Source organism: Fundulus heteroclitus, unplaced genomic scaffold, assembly GCF_011125445.2.
Source record: "Fundulus heteroclitus isolate FHET01 unplaced genomic scaffold, MU-UCD_Fhet_4.1 scaffold_43, whole genome shotgun sequence".
Classification (NCBI taxonomy): domain Eukaryota; kingdom Metazoa; phylum Chordata; class Actinopteri; order Cyprinodontiformes; family Fundulidae; genus Fundulus; species Fundulus heteroclitus.
The window spans coordinates 1,603,686-1,630,374 of NW_023396846.1; the positions used below are offsets into that span (position 1 = coordinate 1,603,686).

At 41.0% G+C, this 26,689-nt stretch overlaps 1 protein-coding gene across 1 annotated transcript in view; it reads left to right on the forward strand.

Moving 5' to 3' along the window:
• The first annotated feature begins 7,392 nt into the window (after positions 1-7,392).
• LOC118560417 (protein NLRC3-like) overlaps positions 7,393-26,689 on the forward strand; it is a 70,630-nt gene continuing 51,333 nt past the window's right edge. Inside the window, exons 1-7 of the mRNA XM_036131403.1 lie at positions 7,393-7,481; positions 8,107-8,232; positions 10,079-10,157; positions 10,317-10,542; positions 10,689-12,480; positions 12,725-12,898; positions 17,317-17,490. Of these exons, the coding sequence (XP_035987296.1) occupies positions 7,393-7,481; positions 8,107-8,232; positions 10,079-10,157; positions 10,317-10,542; positions 10,689-12,480; positions 12,725-12,898; positions 17,317-17,490 (2,660 nt within the window). The remainder of the gene's footprint in view (positions 7,482-8,106; positions 8,233-10,078; positions 10,158-10,316; positions 10,543-10,688; positions 12,481-12,724; positions 12,899-17,316; positions 17,491-26,689) is intronic.

Sequence of the window (26,689 nt, forward strand, 5' to 3'; positions counted from 1 at the left end):
TCCTCCAGGAATCCATCCTCACTTCTCCAAATAATGAAGTTTGGCTCACCAAACGGGTCAGAACCACAATGACCAGAGAAATCTCTGTTTCATGCAGGAGGACATGACGCTCTACAGGGAACTGTGGAAATGGGCCAAAAGGAGCTTCACCTTCCAAAGTCCAGATATGAGGACAAAGCTGAGTGTTTGCTGAACACCAACAGGTCCGGTTCTGGATGGGATGGTGTGAAGAACATGATGGAGATGCAGCCAAAGAACCAGAACCACTCCTTGACTGGGAGAATCAATCTGGACCTTTCATGAATCATTTTAATGTTTATTATTCTGATGAGGAGATGTTTGTTTTCCTAAACTTTGATTTGGACCCTGAACAGAACCGGTCCATTAATAAGTGTATAGAGCTGGAACCTTTCCAAGGAGTCAAAGAAAGGAAAAGTTCTGGTCCAGATGGGACCCGAGGAAATGTGTGGAAAATGGTTCTTTGTAGCTAGCAGACATTTTTAGTTGGACCTTTCAGTCGGCTTTGCAGCAGAACCTGGTCCAGTTCAGAAGAAGAAGAAATCTTTATTTGAAGTTACAATTTTACATTACAGTGAAATCTGTCTTCTGCATTTAACCATCCCTTAGGGAGCAGCGGGCAGCTTTTCCAGAACCCAGGGAACAATCGGGGGTTAAGGGTATTGCTCAGGGTTGCTCCAGGTTCTAGCAGCCTTATCAGAACCAAGGGTTCTGCTCTAACTACTGGGCCACCACTCCCCCTCAGGAATTGTTCCCTGAGCTAAGATCTAAAGCTCAGAGACACTCGCTGTCTTCAGTCCAGAACCTCTCAGCTCTCTGGTTCTGAAGGCATTAGAAAAGCTGCTGAAGGAGGACCTGATGGAACCGGGTCAGGACAGTTTGGACCTCCTGCAGTTTGCTTCCAGGACGGGTCGAGGACTGGATGGTGAGACAGGGACACTTTGAAAGCTGCTCTGAAACATCTGGAGGAAGCAGAGGACCTTGTTGGTTCCCTTTTTATGGACTTCTCTTCTGCTTTTAATCCCATCCAGCTCCACGTTTTAGCAGACAGCTTCCAGAACCTCTAGAACTTGGACTCTGTTCTGATCTGGTGGCTGATGGGCTTTTTAACTCTGAGACTTTTTAACAGTGGTTTCTCCTCTGTTCTTTGTTTTCTACACTAATGATGGTCAAAGCCATGGCAGAGGCTGCTACATTATTGGACCTGCAGGAGGTTCTGTCCTTGTGTCCGTTCCCAGCAGTGATCCATCAGAACCGGGTCTCCTGGTGGAGGAAGGTGTCAGATGGAGCAGTTTCTCCTTTTTAAACATCAATGTGGTGAAAACTAAAGAGCTGTGAGTGATGTGAGGAAGAAGCCGACTGTCCTCCTCTGTTTTCAGGAACAATGCGTCTGTTGAAGGAGTGAAGCTGGAGAAACACCTCTGGACCCAGACGGACAGAACCTCTGAAGCCCACATTGGTGCTGTGTGCAGAAAGCAGCGTGCACACAAAGCATCAAGCAGAAGCTGCAGCACTCTGACTGGGAGCTGCCTTGTTTTAATGTGGACCTGATCTGAATGAATCTGCTGGAAGGTTTTCTCTGAGCTGCCGGCACGGCTCACTTCCTGTTAAACACCAGAACCAGCTGCAGGCTGAAGATGTGCAGCTAAACTACTGGATCATTCAGGACGCAGCTACACACTGCCACCATGGAGAAGCAGCCGCTTCCAGCAGCTCTCAGCGTTCTGCAGGAGAACCAGCAGATGAAGCTGGTGTTTAGTGACTGTTGTTTTCTGTCCTGATGTCTTCCTGGCAGCTGCAAACCAAACTGCTCCTTGAAGAGAAGAAAGAAACTTTGAACCTTGAAGCTTCCAGGAACTCCACTGCTGCTCCTGCTGCTGCCCCGCCCTCCTACCTGTCCCACCTCCATCACAGCTGAAGCTCCGCCTCCTTCCAGGTAGCAGCTCACCTGTGTCTCAGTGGTTCACATCTTGTTCTTCAGCACTTTGGAGCGTCTGAACAAACTGTAAGTTTGCTTTGTTTCCTACCAGAACTTTGTCTTGAGGAACTTTCCTCTTTGTTTCTGCTCTCTGATGTCTGGAGAACATGTTCACTTCTGATTTCAGCACAAAGTTTCATCTCTGCTGTCTGAAGACTAATCTACAGGATTATTAGATTATTGATGAACTGGAACCAAACAACACGATGAACAGCTGATGTTCAGATGTGATGTTTAGATGAGCAGAACTCTGTCAACCCAATCAGAGCTTCACGGCTCCAGATGATCCGTCTAAAATCTAAATATCTGGGAGCTTAAAGACAGGAACGTCCTTCATGTTGAGTTAAAACCACCTTTTAACCTCCAACCAGAAACTCTGGACTCTGAGAAAAACATGTGATCTAAAGGTTCTGCTGCTGTTCTGCTAAAGTTACAAAGGTCCACTTGAAACCTGAACCGTCTCTTTAGAGGTTCTGCAGCTCCTTAAACTTTGTGGATCGTCTTAAAATGTGTTTCTGTGCCTTTAAGAACGATGGTTGTTTTGATAAATTCAGAGCGACTGAAGCAGAACTTCTGAGGTTCTGGTTCTGATATTTCTCCAGCCTGTTGTTTATGGCAGCTGTAAAATATCTGCTGTTCAGAGAGCAGATTGAAGAACAGCTGAAGACCTGAAGGTGGGTCCAATCAGACCAGGAAATGTTAACAGCTTTAAAGTTTTCATCATCAATATTTTAGATTTGAATCCATTAAAAGTCAGACGATCCAAAAGTTTAACATTAATCTAACAAATCTATCAATAAAACAATAATATGTCCAGTAATCAGACTTAAAGGTTGATCTGCTGCTAAAAGTGATCAGTCTGTTGTTCCACAGTGTTTGACCCATGAGGGACAATTATTAGTTAGTATTTTATTTCCTAAATGAAGAGTCTGAGGAGTTTAAGAACTTGTTGGGAACATTGTTTTCCTTAAATTCATGTTTCAAACTAAGGTTTCATTAAACAAAGATCTTTGTTCATGAAACCACAGAGAATCTGGAGCTCAAACTGGTTCTGATCCAGTTAATATTAATGGTTCTGGTCCAGTTTCAGGTCCAAGGCTCTGATGTCCACCTTCTTAAACTCTGTCACCAGCTGGGATCTTCTGATGGTTTGATTTCTGCATAAAAACTAAAAGAAGTGAGTTTGCTTTTTAATGCTGTTAGTGACACAGGAAGGGATCAGCATGGAGAAATGGACCTGGAGAGGCCTGCTGCTTCACACTGAACTACCCGACCAGATCTAGTGGGTCGGTTCTGAAGCAGAGGCTGAGGCATGGTCTCATATCTGCTCTACAGCTCAACATGTTCTGGTCCTCCTTCTAGCAGAACTCTGAGAACCTGTTGATCCAAAGTTCTGAACTTCAGCTCCAGCTGATGAAGCAGAGGAGTCTGAGCTGGTGTCAACAGGAAGTAGTTCCCTTTTCTTGGTGCTGAGAGATCTTCCTGATGCTTTGGACCCAACGGTACCAGTCATGTGGACCATGGAGCTGCTGTTTATTAACACAGAAGCATCATCAGCTTTGGGACTGAGTTTAATCTGCTGTTAGAAAAACTGTGATATTACTGAGTTCTGGTCATTTTAATGAGCAGAGAGAGAAACTGTGGCTAAAATCAATGATTCTGGAGGAACCGGGTCTCCTGGCTGAATGTTGCAGCTTATTTTAAACCCAGAAGTCCTTCCAGGAGTCCGGGAGGAAGTACGTCTGTCTTTGCTAAACAACAAAAACTAGCAAACAAAGCTGTAGAGTACGAGTTGATTTGTCTTTTGAACCTCAAAGCCTGGACTTGTATTAGGTTCTAATTACAGTTCAGTCATTACTGCATAAATAATTTTGAGCTCTTTTAATGTTTCAAATGAAAGGTTATATTGGTTCAAAGACAGTTTTCTCCCCAACATATTTCAGCCACTCAAAGCATAAATAATAAAAGCTCACAGTGAACACACATGGACAACAGGTCAGTTTGCCACATTCAAAATAACTTGATCCTGACAAACGTTTACATGAATCTCAATCTGATTGTCAATTGGCATAAATCAACCGTCTCATTTGGATTACAATTTCCTTCCAATTGATCTCCATTTGATCACAATATTTCACCCGGCATGTTAACAGGACACATTTCTATTCTTATCGGCTGTTTATTCCGATTACTCTTGTTTGTGTAAACGTAGCTATTGTAGCTTTTCTTTTTAGGGCATTCAGTGTGAGAATACACAGCTGAGAGATTCAGAGGTGACAGGACAGACGTGTCAGAAAGTTATTACTGAAATTACCAGTTCAACGCCCAATCAATCTACATAAATGCATTTTTGACCAATAAAACTTGTTGAACCATTTACAGATCTGAAAGGTTTCCTGTATGCGTCTTCCCCAATGTTCAACACATTCCTACACCCTTGACTGACATGTTTTCTAAGTTCTATACTTGATATAACCATTGTGGTGTCGTCTGTAGTTAAGCCCACATTTACTGAAAACTTTAACAATGTCAATAACACTTTCCATGACCTGCCTTCTCTTTCTGACCTGGTCTCACTGAACTGACGTTTGCTTATCACTGTATGGATTTCTGATTTGCTGCGTCTGAGTAAAGGGGTTATGTGCTTTCTATATCGCCTTTACTTTTCTCATGCTCTTGAATATGCTGGTGGACATGTTTCCATGTATACATGCCTCCTTTGACAAATGCACTGTCAGAAGCTAAAGATTTTGGAAATGCAAGACATACAGAACAGAACAGAGAGTGATTAGTTTGATTGTATGTCAGCCATTTTCTAATTGTGCCAGAGTGAAATACATTTAGAATGATTCTTTTGCTTATCTGATTTGGGTGGGTACAGAAAAATATTCAAATCCTTTGAGTCAGGGTGTGAAAAAATAGTTAAAAGGTTTAGAGTTCCATGATTCAGTGTCCATATTGCTCCCTCCCTCTCTCTCTGTCAGTACTTCTGGCTGCTTTGTGAAATTAAATTAACATTTTAAATGGTTGTTTCTACACTGGTAAGGTTAATTGTTGACCAATTATCATACGTGTAGAACCTTTTGTGTTCTTAAGCTGTACCTGAAGGTTTCTGCTGTCCACTACCTCCTCCATGACATCAGGTGCTCTTGAAGCGCTACTGCTGCTCACTGGACGGACACTGATTTCTTCATCATATATACATATATATATATATATATATATATATATATATATATATATATATAGAGAGAGAGAGAGAGAGAGAGAGAGAGAGAGAGAGAGAGAGAGAGAGAGAGAGAGAGAGAGAGAGAGAGAGAGAGAGAGAGAGAGAGAGAGAGAGAGAGAGAGAGAGAGAGAGAGAGAGAGAGAGAGAGAGAGAGAGAGAGAGAGAGAGAGAGAGAGAGTGTGTGTTCTGGTACGACCATTTTGCAGTCCACAGCAGCGGAGCAGCATTTCTCGAGAAACAAAGAGCAGGTGTAGCGGTCAAACACCAACCAAACTGGTTGAAAAATGGAACTTATGATCTCAGATAAGCAGAGATCCCAAAAAAACAGCCACGCAAACAGCTGACATACCACAGGAATAACAATGACGCACACCGTCACATGCCCAACTATACAGAAGTAACACCATCTCACCAGAATTGCAAAATAGTACAAAATAACTTTGTTTACTATTATTTTGTTTACAGTTAGGCTTTGGCTTTATTTTCTGCACTCCATCCATTTTTGCGCTGAATCCAGATGCAGTGTATGTTAGCACATGCGCACAGCTTGGTGGGAACAGTGCCTGTATGTAAAGATTCACATATTAATGTACAAAGTACTTTGATTTATACTCCAAACTGTTAATGTTGTGTGGCCTGGCATGATTTAAATCAAATGTGTTGTTAAAAGAGATGATGCTGTGTACATGACACCATCGCCAAACATTTATGAAAGGGTCTAGAACCTGTTCAGTAAAGTGAAGTTATTTTTTTTCCTCTGTATGTTTTTAGGTAAATGTAGATAATTAAATTGAGTACATGTACTATTTACTATAAACATTTAAAATTCAGCACTATGTGATCTTGAACATGTAAGTTTATAACAGTGGTGATACCTCCAAGCAAAGTGATTAGTGAAAAATGTAAATGTAGCCAACCTGATTCTGTACTGAATCAAGATATTCTAGTTTCACCACTTTGTGACAGAAATTGTCAAAAAGTATACAAAAAGTGCAAGTATAAGCTTCAGTATTAAAGTATAAGCTTAAGTCTTAGTATTAATGTACTTAGTCTTAGACTTCTGATTAAACTTAAAACGAGTACACTTTACTATAACCATTAGGCATATGAAATATCTTTTTTATAAAGTAAAATTCAAGTATGCTGTCTCATTTTAAGTAGGATATAGGTATATATTTGTGGTACACTTAAATAAACTATGTTCTGTGAGTTCTCAGCTGCCAGTAGAAGAAGAAGCTGTTGATCATTTTATTTCCAATGTTCTTCCTTAGAAAAACCAGAAAGGAACAGAAACTGTAATGTCATCAAATAACTGAAGTGCCTGTTTTTGATTTCATTTTGAACCTATTCTGGTTCTACGGAGGTTCTGTTTGGTCTCAGTCTGTTGTTCAGATCTTGTTCTTCAGCACTTTGGACCGTCTGAAAAAACTGTAAGTTTGCTTTGTTTCCTACCAGAACTTTGTCTTGAGGAACTTTCCTCTTTGTTTCTGCACTCTGATGTCTGGAGAACATGTTCACTTCTGATTTCAGCACAAAGTTTCATCTCTGCTGTTTGAAGACTAATCTACAGGATTATTAGATTATTGATTAACTGGAACCAAACAACATGATTAACAGCTGATGTTTCTTTGTTTTCTTCACTCAACAAACTGCTTCATGTTTTTATTTCCTGGAATCAAACTCTGGTCTCCCATTAAAGTCAGACACAGCAGCTTCCTGCTGCTTCCTGTGAGTCCTTTCAAAATAAAATGACATGTTAAAATGTGTTTGATTCAGTTAGATTATTAAATAGTTCAGCTTTGATGCAGCAGATAATCCACGGTTAGAGTTTGATGATTGTGAAATAAAATAGTTGCTGATGTTCAGTCAGAGTGAATCAGTGTCAGTGGATGAAATGTTGCTCCATGGCTCCATCTAGTGGACTGATAGTAGAAGTACAGCAGCTGATGGCAGCTTCCTCTGCCTCTCACTGCTGTCTGACTGCATTCAACTGACACTGATATGAAGCAGAGAAGAAGAGCCAATCAGAGGAGGAGCAGCTGATCTTTTTCCAGCACTAATGATGTAAAGGATGATCAGAGTTGATGTGCAGATGAATGATTTGTGTTTCCTCTGCAGGTGAAGGTAGAAAGTGTGTGTGAGCTGATGTGGATGTGAATTCAGCAGCATGGATCAGTGTGAGGACAGAGAGGAGGGAGTCCCTCCCTCTAAAACCACTCTGTGTGGGGAAGCTGAGAGCCAGAGCCACGCTCAGAGGTGAGATCAGCATCTCTAAGTGTCCAGAGCCCTTTTCACACAGCGTTCTCACTATATCAGGCCAGAAGAGACCAAGTGGTCCTGAAGCTGCTGCTGTTCCTCTTTGCTGCTTCATCCAGACTGAACAGAGCAGCTCAGCATGGTACCAGTGGGTTCTGACAAACAGCAAGTCACTGTTGCACAACCAGCTGAGTGACACCAGCCTGTTGCTTAGAGCTCTGGGTTCCAGCAGGACACATCTGGAAAAACTCACCAACTTCCAGAACATTTCCTGGACCTTGATGACCAACATGTGTTCAAGATTATTCATCCTAGAAAGAAGGACGGCTGATCAGACATTTATGGAAGAATCTTTACATTTAGTTTCTGTCTGAATACGACCCAGACCAACAGAACCAGCTGGTCCCTCTGGTACTGACTGGTTCTTAAATGGGTCTCAGGTAAATCAGATAAAATGTAGGAACCCCTGGGTAAAAACTGGGAGCCATATTGGTACCAAAGTTGTTCTGCATCAAACCTAATTAGACAATTAACATGGAGTCATTATTTAACTTTTTTTTATCAGTTATATTTTAAAACGTTTTTAACTCTACAAAATGTCATAACATAAGTTTTCTTCTGACAGGATTCCTAAGACACTGACACGTAAACATCAACCAGAACCAGAACCCAGCTGTGTGTCCTTTAAGAGCAACAGGTCAAAGGATGACTTCATGGACTTCAAATCTTCAGGACCTCCATCCTCAGAGAGGTGAGCTGTATCTAACTGCTGTAACTGTGGAAACTGAGTCAGTCTGAAATGTTTTTATTCCAACATGTGTTTAACGTGAGCTCAGCTCTTTTTCCCACATTTCTATGCTCATATGTGAAGCGGTGTGTGTTGGATGTTCTCCAGAACCACAGCAGTGAAAGTGTAAAGAATGGATGTTGTTGGAGGCGTCCTGGATGCTGCTACATCATGTTTAACAGCTCTGATCTGTTTGCTTTTGGGCCTCATTGATTAGTCGCCATCATTAAACACTTTTCTCTGCTTAAAGTCAAAGATTTAGTTTGGACTGGAGCTCACTCTGATTGGTTCTGTTCCATGTTAATGAGCTAACTGGACTGTTTAGTCCCTCTCCCATATTCATAGTGATTGAATCAAATCCAACATGGAACCAACTGGACTTTCTTTCTTTGTTCCTGAACCGTTTTGTCATCGTATCTGAAAGTCTTCCTCAGTTTTAGTGACTGAAGAGTTTCAGTTCTTCTCAGCTGGAGCTGGAACAATCACTGGGATCAGAACCAGAGACTTGGTGTTGTTCCCTCACAGGAGTTTAGAGCTGCAGCTGTTCTTCGGCTCTTAAATATCTCAATGGATTTATTACATTTCAGTTGAGCTTCAGACAAGTTAGCAGAACTGCAGCAACTCATTAAAATGGGTCCAGAAATGCTCTGGTCTAAATGCTTCTCTAGATTTTTCTTCAACAGCTTTATTGTTACTTTGGGAAACTAATAAAATCCTGATTTCACTGCAAGGAATCATGTTGTGATATTTTAGCCAATCACCAGCCCTAGTATGGACCGGTCTCCTCAGTCGGGGTCTGAGGTTCTGGAAATGACCCGTTATATTTCTTTAAGAGCCAAGAACAGAAACCCAGTTCCTCCCAGTGAGCTCTCAGATGTTCCAGTTCTATCTGCAGACAGAGGTTTGATCCGTTATCTCCAGAAATCAGCTGCCCTGTTCTGATGAAAACACCTTCATGTCTTCATGTCTGGAGTGTTGATGCTGATCAGGAGGTTCTGCTGCTTCCTGGCTCCATGTCAGACTAACACTGGATCACATTTCCACGACCCGCTGGGAAATAGCTGGTAGAGCCAGTCTGACCCATCAAGACTTGGTTCCTGTGTGCGTTGTGAGAGCAGTTCAGCAGGGAAGGAAAGCTTCATCATGTGGTTGGTGGAACCAAGCTGAGCTGAAGTGGACCATCAGAGGTTCTGCTGGTTCTTAGTGGATCAGCAGGAACATTAAACATCTCCAACTACCTGGATCCTCTGGTTCTCTGCTCACATCCAGATGTCCTTCATGGACCTTTACCTTCTGATTGTCTCTGTGTGGACAGATATAATGTGAGCTCACTGGCTTCCAGGGACCTACAGGATCCATTTTAAGATACTCACCATCACACCCATGACAGAACCTTACATGGACACACAGCCACATATCTCAGACCTCCTCCAGGTCCACACCACCTCAGATCTAGTCATCAGAACCTGCTGGATGTCCCACACACTGTCCTGAAGACCTGTGTGGACAGAACCTTCACCTCCACTGTCTCCAAGCTCTGGGTCACTGTCCCCACCAGCATCAGATCTGCTGACAGTGTGGACAGTTTGAAGTCCCAGTTCAAGACCCACTTTTTAAAATGTCTACTTGGTGGTTCTGGTCTTCATCCTTTTATCTCATCTTCCTCTTTTTAACTTATTTGTATCGTGTTCATTTGATGCTCAGTTTATCTGTTTTAAGGACTTTTACTGTGAAGCTCTTGGTGATTTCATCTGTGAAAACTGCTGGATGAATATTTACTTCCTTCCTAATTGTTCTGGTTCCTCCACAGAGTGGACCAGCAGAACTCAGAGGTTCCCAGAGGTCCGTCTGCCCGGCAGCATCAAACCCAGCTGGACTCCATATTTATGGTCTGTACATGTACAACAACTACTTTTCCATCGGTTCTGTTCAGTCGTCTCCATGCTGGACTTTGTGGACCAGTGGACCGTCAGTCTGTCCAACATGGTTCTGATGTTTGGATCCATGATCTCAGTCTGATGTGTCCTTCATATATTATTCTGTTCCAGCTGCTGGAGGACAACATTGTCACTTTTGTGAAGAAGGAGCTGAAGAAGATCCAGAAGGTTCTGAGTCCAGATGACCCAGACTGCTCAGAGAGTCAGAGAGATGATGAGGAGGTGTTGGAAGGTGAGGATGAAGAGCAGAGGAGGAGCAGCAGAGAGGCACTGATGAAGATCACTCTGAACTTCCTGAGGAGGATGAAGCAGGAGGAGCTGGCTGACCGTCTGCAGAGCAGTAAGAGGATTTCTACAAAGATTTAACCTGATGGATAAATCACACATTTACTGATGTCTGAAGAGATGGAATCACATTTATTCACATCATCTTCAGAAGATCATTTGGTTTCCTTCCTGATTTCACTTTTTCTGTTAATTTAGAACATCTTGCTGCAGTTTGTCAACATAAACTTAAATCTGGTCTGAAGGAGAAGTTCCAGTGTGTGTTTGAGGGGATCGCTAAAGCAGGAAGTCCAACCCTTCTGAACCAGATCTACACAGAGCTCTACATCACAGAGGGAGGGACTGGAGAGGTCAATGATGAACATGAGGTCAGACAGATTGAAACAGCATCCAGGAAACCACACAGACCAGAAACAACCATCAGACAAGAAGACATCTTTAAAGTCCCACCTGGAAGAGATCAACCAATCAGAACAGTGATGACAAAGGGAGTGGCTGGCATTGGGAAAACAGTCTTAACCCAGAAGTTCACTCTGGACTGGGCTGAAGACAAAGCCCACCAGAACATCCACTTCATATTTCCATTCACCTTCAGAGAGCTGAATGTGCTGAAAGAGAAAAAGTTCAGCTTGGTGGACCTTGTTCATCACTTCTTTACTGAAACCAAAGAAATCTGCAGCTTTGAACACTTCCAGGTTCTGTTCATCTTTGATGGTCTGGATGAGAGTCGACTTCCTCTGGACTTCCAGAACCAGGAGATCCTGACTGATGCTACAGAGTCCACCTCAGTGGATGTTCTGCTGACAAACCTCATCAGGGGGAAACTGCTTCCCTCTGCTCGCCTCTGGATAACCACACGACCTGCAGCAGCCAATCAGATCCCTCCTGAGTGTGTTGGCATGGTGACAGAGGTCAGAGGGTTCACTGACCCACAGAAGGAGGAGTACTTCAGGAAGAGATTCAGAGATGAGGAGCAGGCCAGGAGGATCATCTCCCACATGAAGACATCAAGAAGCCTCCACATCATGTGCCACATCCCAGTCTTCTGCTGGATCACTGCTACGGTTCTGGAGGACGTGTTGGAGACCAGAGAGGGAGGAGAGCTGCCCAGCACCCTGACTGAGATGTACATCCACTTCCTGGTGGTTCAGACCAAAGTGAAGAAGGTCAAGTATGATGGAGGAGCTGAAACAGATCCACACTGGAGTCCAGAGAGCAGGAAGATGATTGAGTCTCTGGGAAAACTGGCTTTTGATCAGCTGCAGAAAGGAAACCTGATCTTCTATGAATCAGACCTGACAGAGTGTGGCATCGATATCAGAGCAGCCTCAGTGTACTCAGGAGTGTTCACACAGATCTTTAGAGAGGAGAGAGGGCTGTACCAGGACAAGGTGTTCTGCTTCGTCCATCTGAGTGTTCAGGAGTTTCTGGCTGCTCTTCATGTTCATCTGACCTTCATCACCTCTGGTGTCAACCTGATGGAAGAAACACAAACATCTAAGAAGTCTTTATTTTCTAAGAAACCTAAACTAAAGTCTCTTCATCAGACAGCTGTTGATCAGGCCTTACAGAGTCCAAATGGACACCTGGACTTGTTCCTCCGGTTCCTCCTGGGACTTTCACTGCAGACCAATCAGAGACTCCTACAAGGTCTGCTGACACAGACAGGAAGTAGCTCACAGACCAATCAGGAAACAGTTCAGTACATCAAGGAGAAGATCAGTGAGAATGTGTCTGCAGAGAAAAGCATCAATCTGTTCCACTGTCTGAATGAACTGAAGGATCGTTCTCTAGTGGAGGAGATCCAACAGTCTCTGAGTTCAGGAAGTCTCTCCACAGATAAACTGTCTCCTGCTCAGTGGTCAGCTCTGATCTTCATCTTAGTGTCATCAGCAGAAGATCTGGATGTGTTTGACCTGAAGAAATACTCTGCTTCAGAGGAGGTTCTTCTGAGGCTGCTGCCAGTGGTTAAAGCCTCCAACAAAGCTCTGTAAGGACACAGATTGTTGCTGCTTTTATTTCTGATAGTGAGAAATCTGCTAATGAGGTAAATATTGATTCATGTTGCTTCAGTTTATTTATAATGAACCAGTTCACAACAAAAGGCAACATAAAGACGTGTAAAATCAGACAGATCCATCAATCTTTCCAAGGAGAACATTGGTGACTGTAAAGAAATCAACAATATTTCTGATGAATTGTTTAATAGCAGATTTTTCTCCCTGTCTCCTCAGACTGAGTGGCTGTAACCTCTCAGAGAGAAGCTGTGAAGCTCTGTCCTCAGTTCTCAGCTCCCAGTCCTCCAGTCTCAGAGAACTGGACCTGAGTAACAACAACCTGCAGGATTCAGGAGTGAAGCTTCTCTCTGCTGGACTGGAGAGTCCAAACTGCAGACTGGAAACTCTCAGGTACAAAGTTCTCCATCCTGTTGAAACCAGATTTCTGTCCATTACCTGCTAAAACATGATGGAAATGTTAGTTCAGTGATAGATTTGTTAACTTTTGTCTGACCTTTATTCCCTATGAATACAAACCAGACACAGTATAGGAGTGATTCTCAAAGGTTTTATTTTGTGAACACTTTGAAGAATTAAATACATTCAGGACGCCCATCCCAACAGAATGTGTTAGAATTAAGGCTGTCAGTTTTAGCACGTTATTAACACGTTAACTTTGTTAGACCATAACGCCGACAATTAAATTTTGGTTGCCGTTAATCTTGTGTCAAAACACATACACCGTTCCCTAATGTTTTGTAATTATGTAATTACCCGCCGCGCTCTCTGGACTGTGTTTGTTTTACCCTCGGCGCTTTCCGTAGTTTCAAGGTCGCTAGGGACTGTAGCAAAACAGACCCGCTCACTGTTGCCAAGACTGTTTATTTCATGATACTTTGGGCTTCTTTTTTCTAAAGTCACTTGTAAATTTAATGAGTCGGGGGTTGTGCGTTTTTTGGACATGTTTCTAAAAGTGAAATCGCTTATTCAGGCTCTAAAATAAGTGACGGAACATTGGTTATTAAGAGACCTGCTTGCACTAAATATCCCTCCGCCATAGGCGCCGAGGGAGTAAACGCAGAGAGAGCAACTCTGCCCGTATTTTCTGCAGTTTACTGTTGCAATAACGTGTGATAACTGCTGAAAGTAGATTAGGCGGTGCAGAGATTGGTTCTGAAGATAACATTGCAGAAACCCAACCCATAAACCATACTTTAATGCTTATTAATTAGTTGTCTCTGTATTTGACAAACTAAGGCTGAACCACGGTGCCAAATTAAGTACCTGGAGTTACTAAACAGTTGCTAAACAGTCTCTTTCAAGGGTATTAAGCTCCTGCACAGTTACAAGCAAAGTGTAAGACTGGAATGACCTGGAAGTTTAAAACCTTTTTCCAGGCTTAAACTGTATGAATATGGATATAAACAGCAAGCAAAAATATTCAAAGAAGTTATTGTTGTTGGTGTGAAAGCTCAGAATTAGATGTGTGTGAGAGAGTGAAAAAAAATTAACAAAAAACAAAACTTATGACTTTATTGAAATGTAACTTTATTATTATTTTTTTGTATATGCATAATACCATGTCTATCTTTGTTGAAAAGGCGAAAAAATATATCGGCATGAAAACAGGTATTTATTTACACATTAGTTTATACATTGTGTAAAAATCAGAGCGTCATGACAAGTGATTTAGCCATTATAGGCCAGAGTTTAACATTTTATATACCCCAGAAGATGGCATCGAGTCATTTACCCCGTTTACACTACCCCTTTTTAACCGTGCCGAGACCAGTCAGAGCTCAGTTACCGAGATAACTATCGAGTGTAAATGGAACACAAACTGAACTGAACCGAGCTAGACACAACCGGACCGCGCTAAATGCAGACCGGTTCCATGTGTGGGCTCGGCCCGGTTTTTCTCTGGCCCGGTTCTCTAATAACAAAGAGCGCATGAGCAGATCACGTCATCTCTGTGCGATCAGCTGACATTTCAAACATTCATAAAAACACTAGCTTCCCTACTGTGACACGGTTTCCAGTGATGATTCTGCTTAGCAGCGTGATGAACCTCAGCGTCTGTCGTTGTTTCCTGCGTCTGTAAATCCTTATTAGACGTTCGTTTGTCTTATCCACTTCCCAAAAGCCGACTCTGTCAGGTAAATTCACCAAAAGTTGCCGTCTTCGCCTGACTCTCCGCAAACAACGACGTTTCACCAAGCATAACTGCCTGAATGTTACGGGCGCCGCCATTTTTATTTGCTTGATTCCCTCCTTCAAACCGAGAGAGCAGTAGTACCACAGATCGCCACTAGGAGGTGAGGAAACCAAGGAACCGAGATAGCGTGATGTGTAAACGGTCGTCAGAACCAAGCTTGACTTGGTTAACTGATCCAAGCTCGGACCGAGCTCAGCATGGATCGGTTTAACAAGGGTAGTGGAAATGGGGTTTATGGCACTAGGATGTTTTCATTCCAATACTGAAAAGTGGCCAGGTATCGGGTATCAGGGCAAAAAAATGGCATCGGCGCAACATTAATAATAATAATAATAATAATAATAATAATAATAATAATGCATCAAACTTCATCGTTCTTTTTGGACACACAAAGTCGCTTTACAAAACAATTTTTAAAAACACAGAAATACACGAAAATTATACTACAGAAAAGCATGTTTAAATATGTGGGATTTGTAGTTCTGTAATGAGTCTGAGTTCTTGATGGTTTGGGGTGGCAGCAGCAAAATTCTGGTCCCCAAAAGCCGCTGATCTGATGATTACTCAGAATCCATTTAAAATTGAAATATATTATACTAAATCAACAATATTTCTGATGAATTGTTTAATAGCAGATATTTCTCCCTGTCTCCTCAGACTGAGTGGCTGTAACCTCTCAGAGAGAAGCTGTGAAGCTCTGTCCTCAGTTCTCAGCTCCCAGTCCTCCAGTCTCAGAGAACTGGACCTGAGTAACAACAACCTGCAGGATTCAGGAGTGAAGCTTCTCTCTGCTGGACTGGAGAGTCCAAACTGCAGACTGGAAACTCTCAGGTACAAAGTTCTCCATCCTGTTGAAACCAGATTTCTGTCCATTACCTGCTAAAACATGATGGAAATGTTAGTTCACTGATAGATTTGTTAACTTTAGTCTGCTAAAAAGTTTATGTAAATATAGGTTTATTGACATTATTCATCATTCAAAAAGAACTGTAATTTTGACACTGTACAATATTTACAGTTTCTGTCCTGAAATATTTACGCATATATTTAACAATCTATACAGCAACATATATTATATCTCTAATGTACATAACACTACTGTATATTGTACTGTATATATTTTTGATTATCTGACATTTTGATATGAGTGCACTGGTTGGAGCTGGCTTTAATCTCGTTGTACATGTGTGGAACATGATGTACAATGACAATAATAAACATTCTGATTCTGATATATTCATCTACAGACAACTATACATTACCTCAATGCAGAGAAGCTGAAAACAACCACCTGGGCCCCCACCAGTAAGGGGACCCACTGGTTACCCAGCCATTTAACACTAACCATTGATTATTTATGTATGTTTAAATAAAATAATTAAGATTTACAATCACAAAGGTAACAGAAAAATGTAACATAATGCATCACCAACTTCTGCTCCCCTTTCCATTTACTAAAATGAATTATTCTGTCTGAGCACATAAAGATCCCAGAATGCAGTGCGCTGATTGAGCAGCAGGAGAGATGAGAACAGAGAAAGATGAAGCAGAGAAATCAAAGCAGAGCTGGAAGCGGAAGAAGTGAGAGAAAAGAAAAAGGTGTTGTTCTACCAAAATGGTCTGAAGCCCTGGATGTTTTCTAAACAGCCCCAGATCTTATGAAGAAAGACATTTAGATGTTTGTTAAAAAGATGCATTAAGCCACAACAGACATCTGGATTAAATGTTTAGTTTAAAACAATCACATTAGTTTTTATTGTATTCCATATAGTCACTACCTGCTCCAACATAACCTGGCAATGAGTCAAAAGAAAAAGAAGACAGAAAAGATAATTTGTGCACAGGCAACACCACGACTGCTCAACTACTCCCACAACCAGGACCCAATGTTTTTGAAGGTGAAGTTGTTTGTTTGGGCTTGACTTTCTTTCTGAAAGAAATCATTTAATTATCTCTGTTTCCCACAATAAAGAGGAATATTAGTGGTAGATAGTTTGTCCTTTCCATGTCCCAGTTTCCTGGTCATCACACCCACCAGAGTTGATTCAGCACATCCCAAACACACACAGGCCAGAGCCCAGAGTGACAGGGAAACTAGTGATGAGACAGCAAGAGAATGAGATGCAGTAAGTGGGAAAATATGGGATAAAGTTTAATAAAGAGTAGAAGAAAGGGAGCGCACTGAGAGACTGGATCTGACCTCAGATGGGAGATTTCTCAAAGACATTCTGCTGATTCTGCAAGTGTGAAATATGTGCTCACCATACGCTGCTAATGCCACTGATCCAAACCACTGCTTTATTCTCTATCTCAGCTTCAATTATTGCCTTCAATTAGATAAAAAAAATATTAAAGCGATCTAGACACCAGAACAATGGTTCTACTGGGACCACCAGTTTATCTTTGGTATTTTAGGTCCATTTTGAATTTCCCTTAAAGCCAGAACCTTCTGCAGAGTTTGTGTCAGTTTGCAGTTTCCAACCCAGTGAAGCTCTAGTCAGGATTCATCCGTTTAAATGTGTCAGATGTTACTTTTTATTACCAACAGAATCTGTTTTCTGTTCTATTTTTTGCTTATTAAAACAACATCTTGTGTTGAATCGTGTGTCTGCAGCTTGTCAGGCTGTCTGGTCTCAGAGGAAGGCTGTGTTTCTCTGAAATCAGCTCTGAGCTCCAACCCCTCCCACCTGAAAGAGTTGGACCTGAGCTACAATCATCCAGGAGACTCAGGAGTGAAGCTGCTGTCGGCTGGACTGAAGGATCCACACTGGAAACTGGAAGCTCTCAGGTATGGAGGAATAACGGTATAGAGGAACTTTTTGGCAAAGTTTGAACTGATTTTACAGATCATAAATCAAACCTCTTCAATTAAATCCCACCTATCCCTCTCCTACTCCTCTTATCATGTGCAGTTAGAATAATTGCAGTTTATTTAAATAAGTCTAAAGGTTAATTAGGAATAGTTTAATGCAGCGTCCCACAGTGGGAAGATTCAAGATGATGATGCAAATCCTGGCAGGCTCAGCATGATGCTCTCGTAGTGGATATTAATAATTATCAATTAAGTAAGCACACCACTAATTTTTAATCAAGAGAAAAGATGCATCTTTGTCTTTGTATGTTATTTAATTCAAAGGCGAGAAACGTCTGAATGTCTCTATCCCCTAATGTCTCCTAAATGCTGACAACCCAGGGTCCAGACCAGGAAGCAGAGCCGTAGTTTAACACTCCTCTCTGCAGCTTCTGTACTGTTACCCACCCATTACCCTATTGAGACGGTGTCTTTCCCACAGCCAAAACTGAATAGATCAAAGGCGGATTTAAAAGGAGCAAATCATAAAAATCTAATAAACATGAATATGACTCAACTTGAACCAAAAAATAAAACAATTAAATGTGGTCTATTGAATATAAGGTCTAAAATTCTAGCTTCATCTAAACCTTCTACCTGTATGTTAGACCCATTCCCAACCAAGTTGTTTAAGGAGGTATTCCCTCTGATCAGTGGTCCTATTTTAGACATGATTAATCTATCCTTGGTAAATGGATACGTACCACAGGCTTTTAAAGTAGCTGTTATTAAACCTTTATTAAACCTTCTCTTGATCAAGATGAGTTAGTAAATTACAGACCTATATCTAATCTTCTTTTTTATCTAAAATTCTTGAGAAAGTAGTTGCTAATCAACTATGTGAACATTTACAAAGTAATGACCTACTTGAGGAGTTTCAGTCAGGCTTCAAAGCTCATCATAGCACTGAAACAGCTCTGGTGAAGGTCACTAATGATATTATCATGGCCTCAGATAATGGACTTGTGTCTATACTTGTCCTGTTAGATCTCAGTGCTGCATTTGATACAGTTGATCACAATATTCTCCTACAAAGACTTGAGTATACTGTAGGGATTAAGGGGAAAGCATTAGGCTGGTTTAAATCTTATCTGTCGGACAGATTCCAGTTTGTTCATGTTAATAACAAATCTTCCTCAAACTCTAGGGTCACTTGTGGAGTACCACAGGGTTCAGTCCTTGGACCAATTCTATTTACTATATATATGCTTCCGATTGGCAAAATTATCAGACAGCATGGGATTAATTTCCACTGTTATGCTGATGACACTCAGCTATATTTATCCATAAATCCTGATGAATCCAATCAGTTACTTCGACTGCAGTTATGTCTTGATGACATCAAAAGCTGGATGACTTTAAATTTCCTGCATTTAATTCTGACAAGACAGAAATTGTAATCTTTGGACCAGAGTCCTCAAAAAATTAACTTCTTAATCAATCACTTAATCTGGGTGGCATTAACTTGGTCTCTGGTGATAAAGTAAAAAATCTTGGTGTTATTTTTGACCAATACATGTCATTTAAATTCCATATTAAACAGGTTTCCAGAGTATCATTTGTTCACCTCCGGAATATCGCCAAAATTAGAAACATTCTGTCCAGGAGTGATGCTGAAAAACTAGTCCATGCATTTGTTACTTCAAGGCTGGTCTATTGTAATTCTTTACTATCAGGAAGTCCACACAATGCAGTTCAAAGTCTTCAGCTGATCCAAAATGCTGCAGCAAGAGTTCTGATGAAAATCAACAAGCGGGATCATATTTCTCCAATTTTAGCTTCCCTTCATTGGTTTCCTGTTAAATCAAGAATAGAATTTAAAATTCTTCTTCTAACGTATAAAGCCCTTAATAATCAAGCTCCATCATAAATCAGAGCTCTGATTACCCCGTATGTTCCTAACAGAGCACTTCGCTCTCAGACTGCAGGTCTGTTGGTGGTTCCTAGAGTCTCTAAAAGTAGAATGGGAGGCAGATCCTTTAGTTATCAGGCTCCTCTCCTGTGGAACCAACTCCCAGTTTTGGTCCGTGAGGCAGACACCCCGTCTACTTTTAAGACTAATCTTAAAACTTTCCTTTCTGACAAAGCTTATAGTTAGAGTGGCTCATGTTACCCTGAGCTACCTCTGTAGTTATGCTGCTATAGGCTTAGGCTACTGGAGGACATCAGGGCCCATTTCTCTCACTCTGCTGAGTTCTCCTACTGTTCTCCAATCTGCATTGCTTGTCGTCATTTCAGTTTTTATCTTTTTTTTCTCTGTCATTTTTCTTTTCATAGAAGGTACACCTGGTCTGGCGTTCTGTTAACTGTGACATCATCCAGGGGAGGCAGATCATCCACTATTACCATCTAACATAGAAAGTACTCCTGGGTCAATGTGAGCTTCTGTACTTTCTGTGTCGCTGCTCTGTCTTCTCTAAGCCCCAGTGGGTCGAGGCAGATGAGCGTTCATACTGAGCCTGGTTCTGGTTCTGCTGGAGGTTCTCCTCCCTGTTAAAGGGGAGTTTTCCTCTCCACTGTCGCGTCATGCATGCTCAATATGAGGGATTGCTGCAAAGCCATCAACAATGCAGACGACTGTCCACTGTGGCTCTACGCTCTTTCAGGAGGAGTGAATGCTGCTTGGAGAGACTTGATGCAACCTGCTGGGTTTCCTTAGAGAGGAAACTTTCTCACCAACCTGGAGGATCTGATGGAGTCTGACTTTGCAAAAGTGAGATGACATGTTTCATGAATTGCCGCTATATAAATAAAATTTGATTGAATTAAATTAACGCAGTCAGGAAACAGAGTCAAGAGAAAAAGAAAACATTAAACTTTTACACATTCTGGGTTAACAAAGAAAGCGGGAGTAATCTTCAGAGGAGTGCAGCCACTGGTACGATCCAGTTCCTATCTAACTCAACTCCTCTCTGTGTCCTTGGATGTGGAAACACAGTAAATCTGTAAGCATGAGAGCTTGCTTATCACAGGAAAGTTATGCAGGTGCATCCAGACCAGATATGTCGGAAAGATTTAAAAATACAAAGATCAATAATCATAATCTGAGGATCTGTAAATTAAACTATCTGCAATAGACGAGTGATGTTCTGAAGGCAGGACTGTGGTGCAGTTTCCAGGCTCACCACCAGGGGGCGTTTTGAGTCATGTTAGAAGAGATGTAAAAATGGTGTTTCTGGAAGCAGTGAGGATCTTTACAAGCTGAGTTTTAGAAGCAGTCTATGTGGTTTCCTGACTGTGTGTGTCCTTAAGACTGCTGAGTTTTGTTTATTGTCCTATCAGAATAATTTGTCAAGTAGTTTTATTGTTCTGTATCTTTAGACTTTAGACTCTCTAAAGTCTAAAGTCTTTTCTGTCAGCTCATTATAGCTGACAGCAGATATGGCTAATGTAACCGGGTTCTGCTTCAGTCCACTGTACCGGGCTGGCCCAAGTAACCCCTCGACTCTGCGTGGTGTAGTTTTTTTAAATGAAGACGAGTTTCTGGGTTGTCAAGCAGTTTATTTTCAGAACGGGAACATATCGGGGTTTGAATCAGTGCAATGGCTCAGCTTCACTCAGCACGCTACAGCAGAGCGTTACGTTACGGGGGGAAAAAAAAAAAAGAGCGTTACGTTAGCTTTTAACTTAGCACATGAAGTGTTTTACAATATTAACAAAACTAAAAGTACAGATATTGGTGCCAGGCACACATCTAGTAAGTAATCATTACAAAGTACTTGTCTAAGTTAGTAAAAAAAATGATGTTTTATGATGTTGCTACCACTTTTCTACTGTGTACTGAAGAATGCAACTCACCTCTCGTGCAGCTTTCACAGACTGGCACTGACCACAGGGACCAGCAACATAAAACCAACCACACAGAGAGGGGGGGGGGGGCTATTTCCCCATTGCACTGATACATAGAAAGCAAGTGGGATTCTACAACTTAAACCTAAACACTGTTACACTAACTAAGCTAACTTTTTCCCTTCAGTTGGCGATTCTGATCATGTTTAGTTTCCTTGTTTGCTTGATCTCCACATTATCAGTGATTGAAGGACAAGACTGGAAGAACATAAAACAGTTTTTATTTGTTCTCAGATCTAGTTTGGGCTCCAAATAAAGGCCTGTTAGGTTTACTAGACAGCATATGGATGTAATGATTAGTGTGATCTACTAATATGAGGTTGTGATAACATCAGATTATAATTTTTGTTTTCATTAGTTTATTATAGCTTGTAGAACCACACACATACAGAGACCTAAATCTGCTTATTAAAGAAAGCAGAAACATCACTTGGCCTGGTCATTGGATCTGGGGTCATCCAGGCATTTAACCAGAGCCCACCCTGTGATCACCACCATAGTGAGCCAGACATTAATTTTAGAAATCATCATTACAAGTGGAGTAGAGGATCCATATTCTGGCAGTGTATAAATTAACTAAGAAACCTGATGTTAGAACAGACATTGAGGTGGAAATGATGGTGATGGTAAGAGGACTTCCAGCCTGCAGGACTCTGAGCTCCAAAGAAAAATGTCAGAATAACATTAGAAAGATGCAAAAAGCTGCTCCGCACTAATTAAATGTGTTCCAGTGGTTTACAATCAGTAAAATTTTTAACATTCATTATTAAAAAGTCCACAAATAATTTTCAACAAGCCATTCTGATAAAATGTAAATAAAATAGATCCTTTACTCCTTATACATCGTTATATCTTGAAACCTACCTGCCTCATTTCCTTCCTACTTCTTGGTTGAATGAAAATATCTTTAAATCTAGATCAGCCAGAGTTAAGAATCATTTTGGTCGTAACTTTATTCAGTTTTTATTTTATCACATTTGTGGAGCTAAATCTGGAGCTGCTGAGATTTGGTTCCCTTCTTTCCCTTTGACTCCAGACTAGATGATCCAGGTACGGAGCTGAAAGCAGCAGCTCAGAGTTCATGTGTGATTATGGAGAAAATGTCACATCATTCATGGTGACTTTTCCTCCAAGATGGCAGGAGGTTGTTGTGATGAGAGGTAAAAACATGTTAAATGTGTTCAAAAAAGCACAGATGGTTAAAATGTGTAAAAGACAAAATAAATCTGTAACAAGTGGAAATGTTTCAGTGACAGGAAGGAAGAAACAGGAGGAGGATGTTCAACATTTAGAAAAGATCATCTAACATGCAGAGAAATAAGTAGAGGAACTGATCTAGAATATGTAGTAATAGAGAGAATAATACATTAGGTTAAATTTACTATATTTAACTATTATAATCCTTGTAAAAAGTTAGATCTGAATAGGTTAATGCAGATTAATGGTTGAGATAATCAGTAATATCTGGTGACTTTAATGCACATGGAATATTATGGGGAGGAAACAGAACAGATGGAAATGGAGAAATAGTAGAAGAACATTAAGAGGATAATAATTTATTCTGTTGAATGATGGAAGATGGACCAGAACAGATGTTCATCCAGGAAATGGATCAGTCCTTGATTTAACACTAGTGTCTAGGAATATTTCAGCTGGTTGTGAAATGGGATTTATTAGACGACTCGTCTGCAGGCAGAGATCATTACCCAGTTTTCTGTAATATTCTCCTCACTAAGAACGGCTCACAGGGTCAATTAAAATTAAAGGGCCGAGGGTCTTTAATGGTGTTGAATAGCAAGTCTGAAGAGATTTGTAAAAGAGAAGTTCACCAGTTAGATTCACATGATGAAACCCATTTTAAATTAAATTTTTTTGAGTTTTTTCATTTTCTAAACAACAAAAAGAGAAAAAGAACAACAACCAGATCATCAAGCAGTCTTGGGTCAGACCTGTGTTGTCTCAAAGTCTCAGATCCTCCATCTAACAATGATCCAGTTACTAATTACTACCTTTAGTTTTATTGCATCAGTAACATTATTGCAGGTTCCCAACGCCTATCTAACACATTCATTTAAAGTCTGGTCAAGTTGGTTCTTCTCTCCATTTGGTACCTGGCCCAAACTTTCAGCACCACCAGTTGTAGGATGGAGGTTCTGCCTTCAACCAATCAGTTGTTCTGCATTTCAAGGCTGCAGTGAGCAGCAGATTGAAGAGGTAGAACTTTGTTGGTCCCTCTGACCGTCTGAGGTGAGACCCAACAATGGGTTCTGGGGATATGTTGGCTTTAAAAGCTTTAAAAGCCTCAGATCCATCTATTCAGAACTCATCCAGCTTGGATCAGGACCATGTAGCCTAGATCAGTGGTTTTCAATAGGTGAGGCGCTCCTCCCCTGGGGGGCGCCAAGGAGTCACAGGAGAGGCACGAAGAAATAAAAGACAGCGCTGCCGCTCAACTCTGTAAAACTGGTCATCAGCATCTGAACGGGCTGCATGATCAGTTCTGAGAGTATTTTGGAGAGGAGCCACTGGGAAACCAGTGGGTCAGGAACTCATTCTCTCTCCCACCCACAGTCCGTGATGAACTGAACATCCAAGAGGAGGAGGCTCTTGTTGAGCTCAGCTCAAATGTGGACTTAAAACAGAGAGTGGTGGAAATGACGATTACGCGATTCTGGTTGAGTGTCGAGAGCCAGTTTCTCCATGTGTCCATCAAAGCCATGAGTCCTGATGCCCTTCACCTCCACTTACCTGTGTGAATGTGGGTTTTCCACTCTCACCCTGATCAAAAGCTAATACTGGTCAAGGCTACAAGTGCAGGATGAGTTGCTGGTGTTTCTTTTTTCTCTACAACCCAACATAGAACAGCTTTGCACATCAAAGGTGTATCCTCATTGTTCGCATTGAGAATGCTTGAGAACATGGTTGTTAAAATAGAAACAGGTTTAAATTGTGTATAATTGGCCTAAAAAGTAAATCATAATATGGAAGATGTTGACGTCTGTTAAATTCAGGTTATCTTTTTTATTATTATTATTTCAGTTGACGTCTCCTGTTGACATGAGTTCAGTTTGACGTTGGTGTCTGTTTAATTTAGTTTGTCTGCTGTTGAAAACAATCCTTTATGAATTTGCTCTTTACCTATTCCAAGGGGAGGCTCACATTCAATGAATTTAAAAACCCCTGGCCTAGTTAAATAAGAAATGTAGTAAAATGTCTATGAAGTAAACACTAATGAACAAGAAATATTATAAACATGGTTAATTTATTCTTGCTTTATTAAAAGTGTTCATCTCTAAAATGTGTTTACAACGTGTTCAAAAATCTCTTTGCATAGTTGTAGTTCATTTTAATAACGGCACATGTGAGAAGTGTATTTTCCTACGCTGAGGCAGTCAGTGAATGCATCATGAGTTTGGGTGAGAGAGCGCAGCAGAGAAGCCGAGAGATCCGGTTCTGTGGCCATAAGTCAACATCTCCATGTTAAACTGGTTCATCTTTGGACTATAAACAGTAATTTGTGTCGTGGTTTGTCCCCACGATGATCCACAGTGAGTCAGTGAGCTTTAGTCCGAAGTAGAAGACACTGAAGTTTCTATTCAAAGCTTTTTAGACTGTGTTTAGCCGCTAGCTTAGCATAGCAACTAGCCGATGCTAACAAGCTAGCTAATGGACTCTAGGCTAACTCAGCTGGACCTAGGAGCTCGTAGAGTATCGTTACCCAACCGGACAACGAGAGATTGGACCCAGCTAGAACTCTGAGCCACCCGGAAGCATTTAGAGGACCTCTGGAAACGTTGGAGACAAGGACCAAAAGTTAAGAATGAGAATATGTTAATTTTTGGTTGGTCTGGGGGCAGAGCTTACAGAAACCCTGTTCCAGTCTACTGATCTCCATTTATTCACTGGAGTGCTGATTGGCCCGAAAAACTGAAGTCACTGGCCGCCATCTTGCTACTCCCTACTCTCACAGAACCCCATAGGATTTGGTTGCAACAACAAGCAGTTTTCTGGCTGTGTGAAAACGTTTCACATGTAATTTTACAGTCAGTGGATGTACTAACACTATCAACTACTAGGAAATTAGGTGCTGAAATATTTACATGTTATTCATTTTATATATATATATATATATATATATATATATATATATATATATATATATATATATATATATATATATATATATATGTATATATGTTTTTGTATATTGTTATTTATATATTTATAAATGTTTTTTATATATAAGTAAATAACATGCAAAATATTTCAGCACATGACTTTCTCAGTACTTGATAGTTTTAGAACATAACATAAAAGTATATGGCATTCAACATTTTAAAAGTCTTAAGCCTCCCTGAACATTCCTCCAGTAACATATTCCCTAGTTACTGGAGGAAAATATGGCGGCTGGTGGCTTCACAGTGACGTGTATTATATACGACCAATCCAGTGAATAAATAGAGATCAGTGGTTCAGTCAGCTCCGTCTCATTTTTATCCGACCAGACATGGAAGTAAACGTGTATTTTGTTAAAAAGTGAAAAAGAAGTGTTAACATGTTATTATTCAGTTAGTGGGTTAAAACAGAAAAACCCCACAACTGTTAAATAATACTGAATAAAATGAAGTAGTTTTATTTTATTGACCGTATTATTCCACTAATACACATTAATCTATGGGTTTGTTTATCAGTGTAGATCTATAACCTCATTGGTGAATCAGGCTGAGTTTCATCAAGCCTGTATGGTCTGACATTTTCCCCTCAGCAGGAACACTTAAAGCACTCAGGGGTTCACGCTGCGTCTTTATGCTGATCCAGCTGCTGGTGTTTCCCTCTTTACAGCTTCATGAACTTCTAGCCTGTTACAGTTTATAACCATCATCACCTTTCACAGCGACAGGTTTCTGATCTCAGTCTCTGCTCTGACCAGACAAATCTCCTCTATTGCTCTCCTCAGGGCGCTCTAGTGCGTAATTACCAAGCTGGAGGCTGAGTTTGAAGTTGTTCTCTGAGCGTTTTGTTTGTGGTCAGAGCGGACGGAATAATGACTTTCTGCTTCGCTTTTAGCCCACTAATAGTCTTTATTGGGGAATCCTACAGGAAATATAGCACTTTTTATGCATGGCAGCCCCAGAGTTGATGAGTAAAGGTGCAGCTTTTCAAGCTCTGCGTCTCTCTGGTTTCTAATTGACGGTAGAAAAAAACACTTTTTTGGTAACGTCTGGTATCAGCATAATTTATACTAATTATATCAGTTTGAGGCGGTGAGGTGGGCAGATTTTACCCC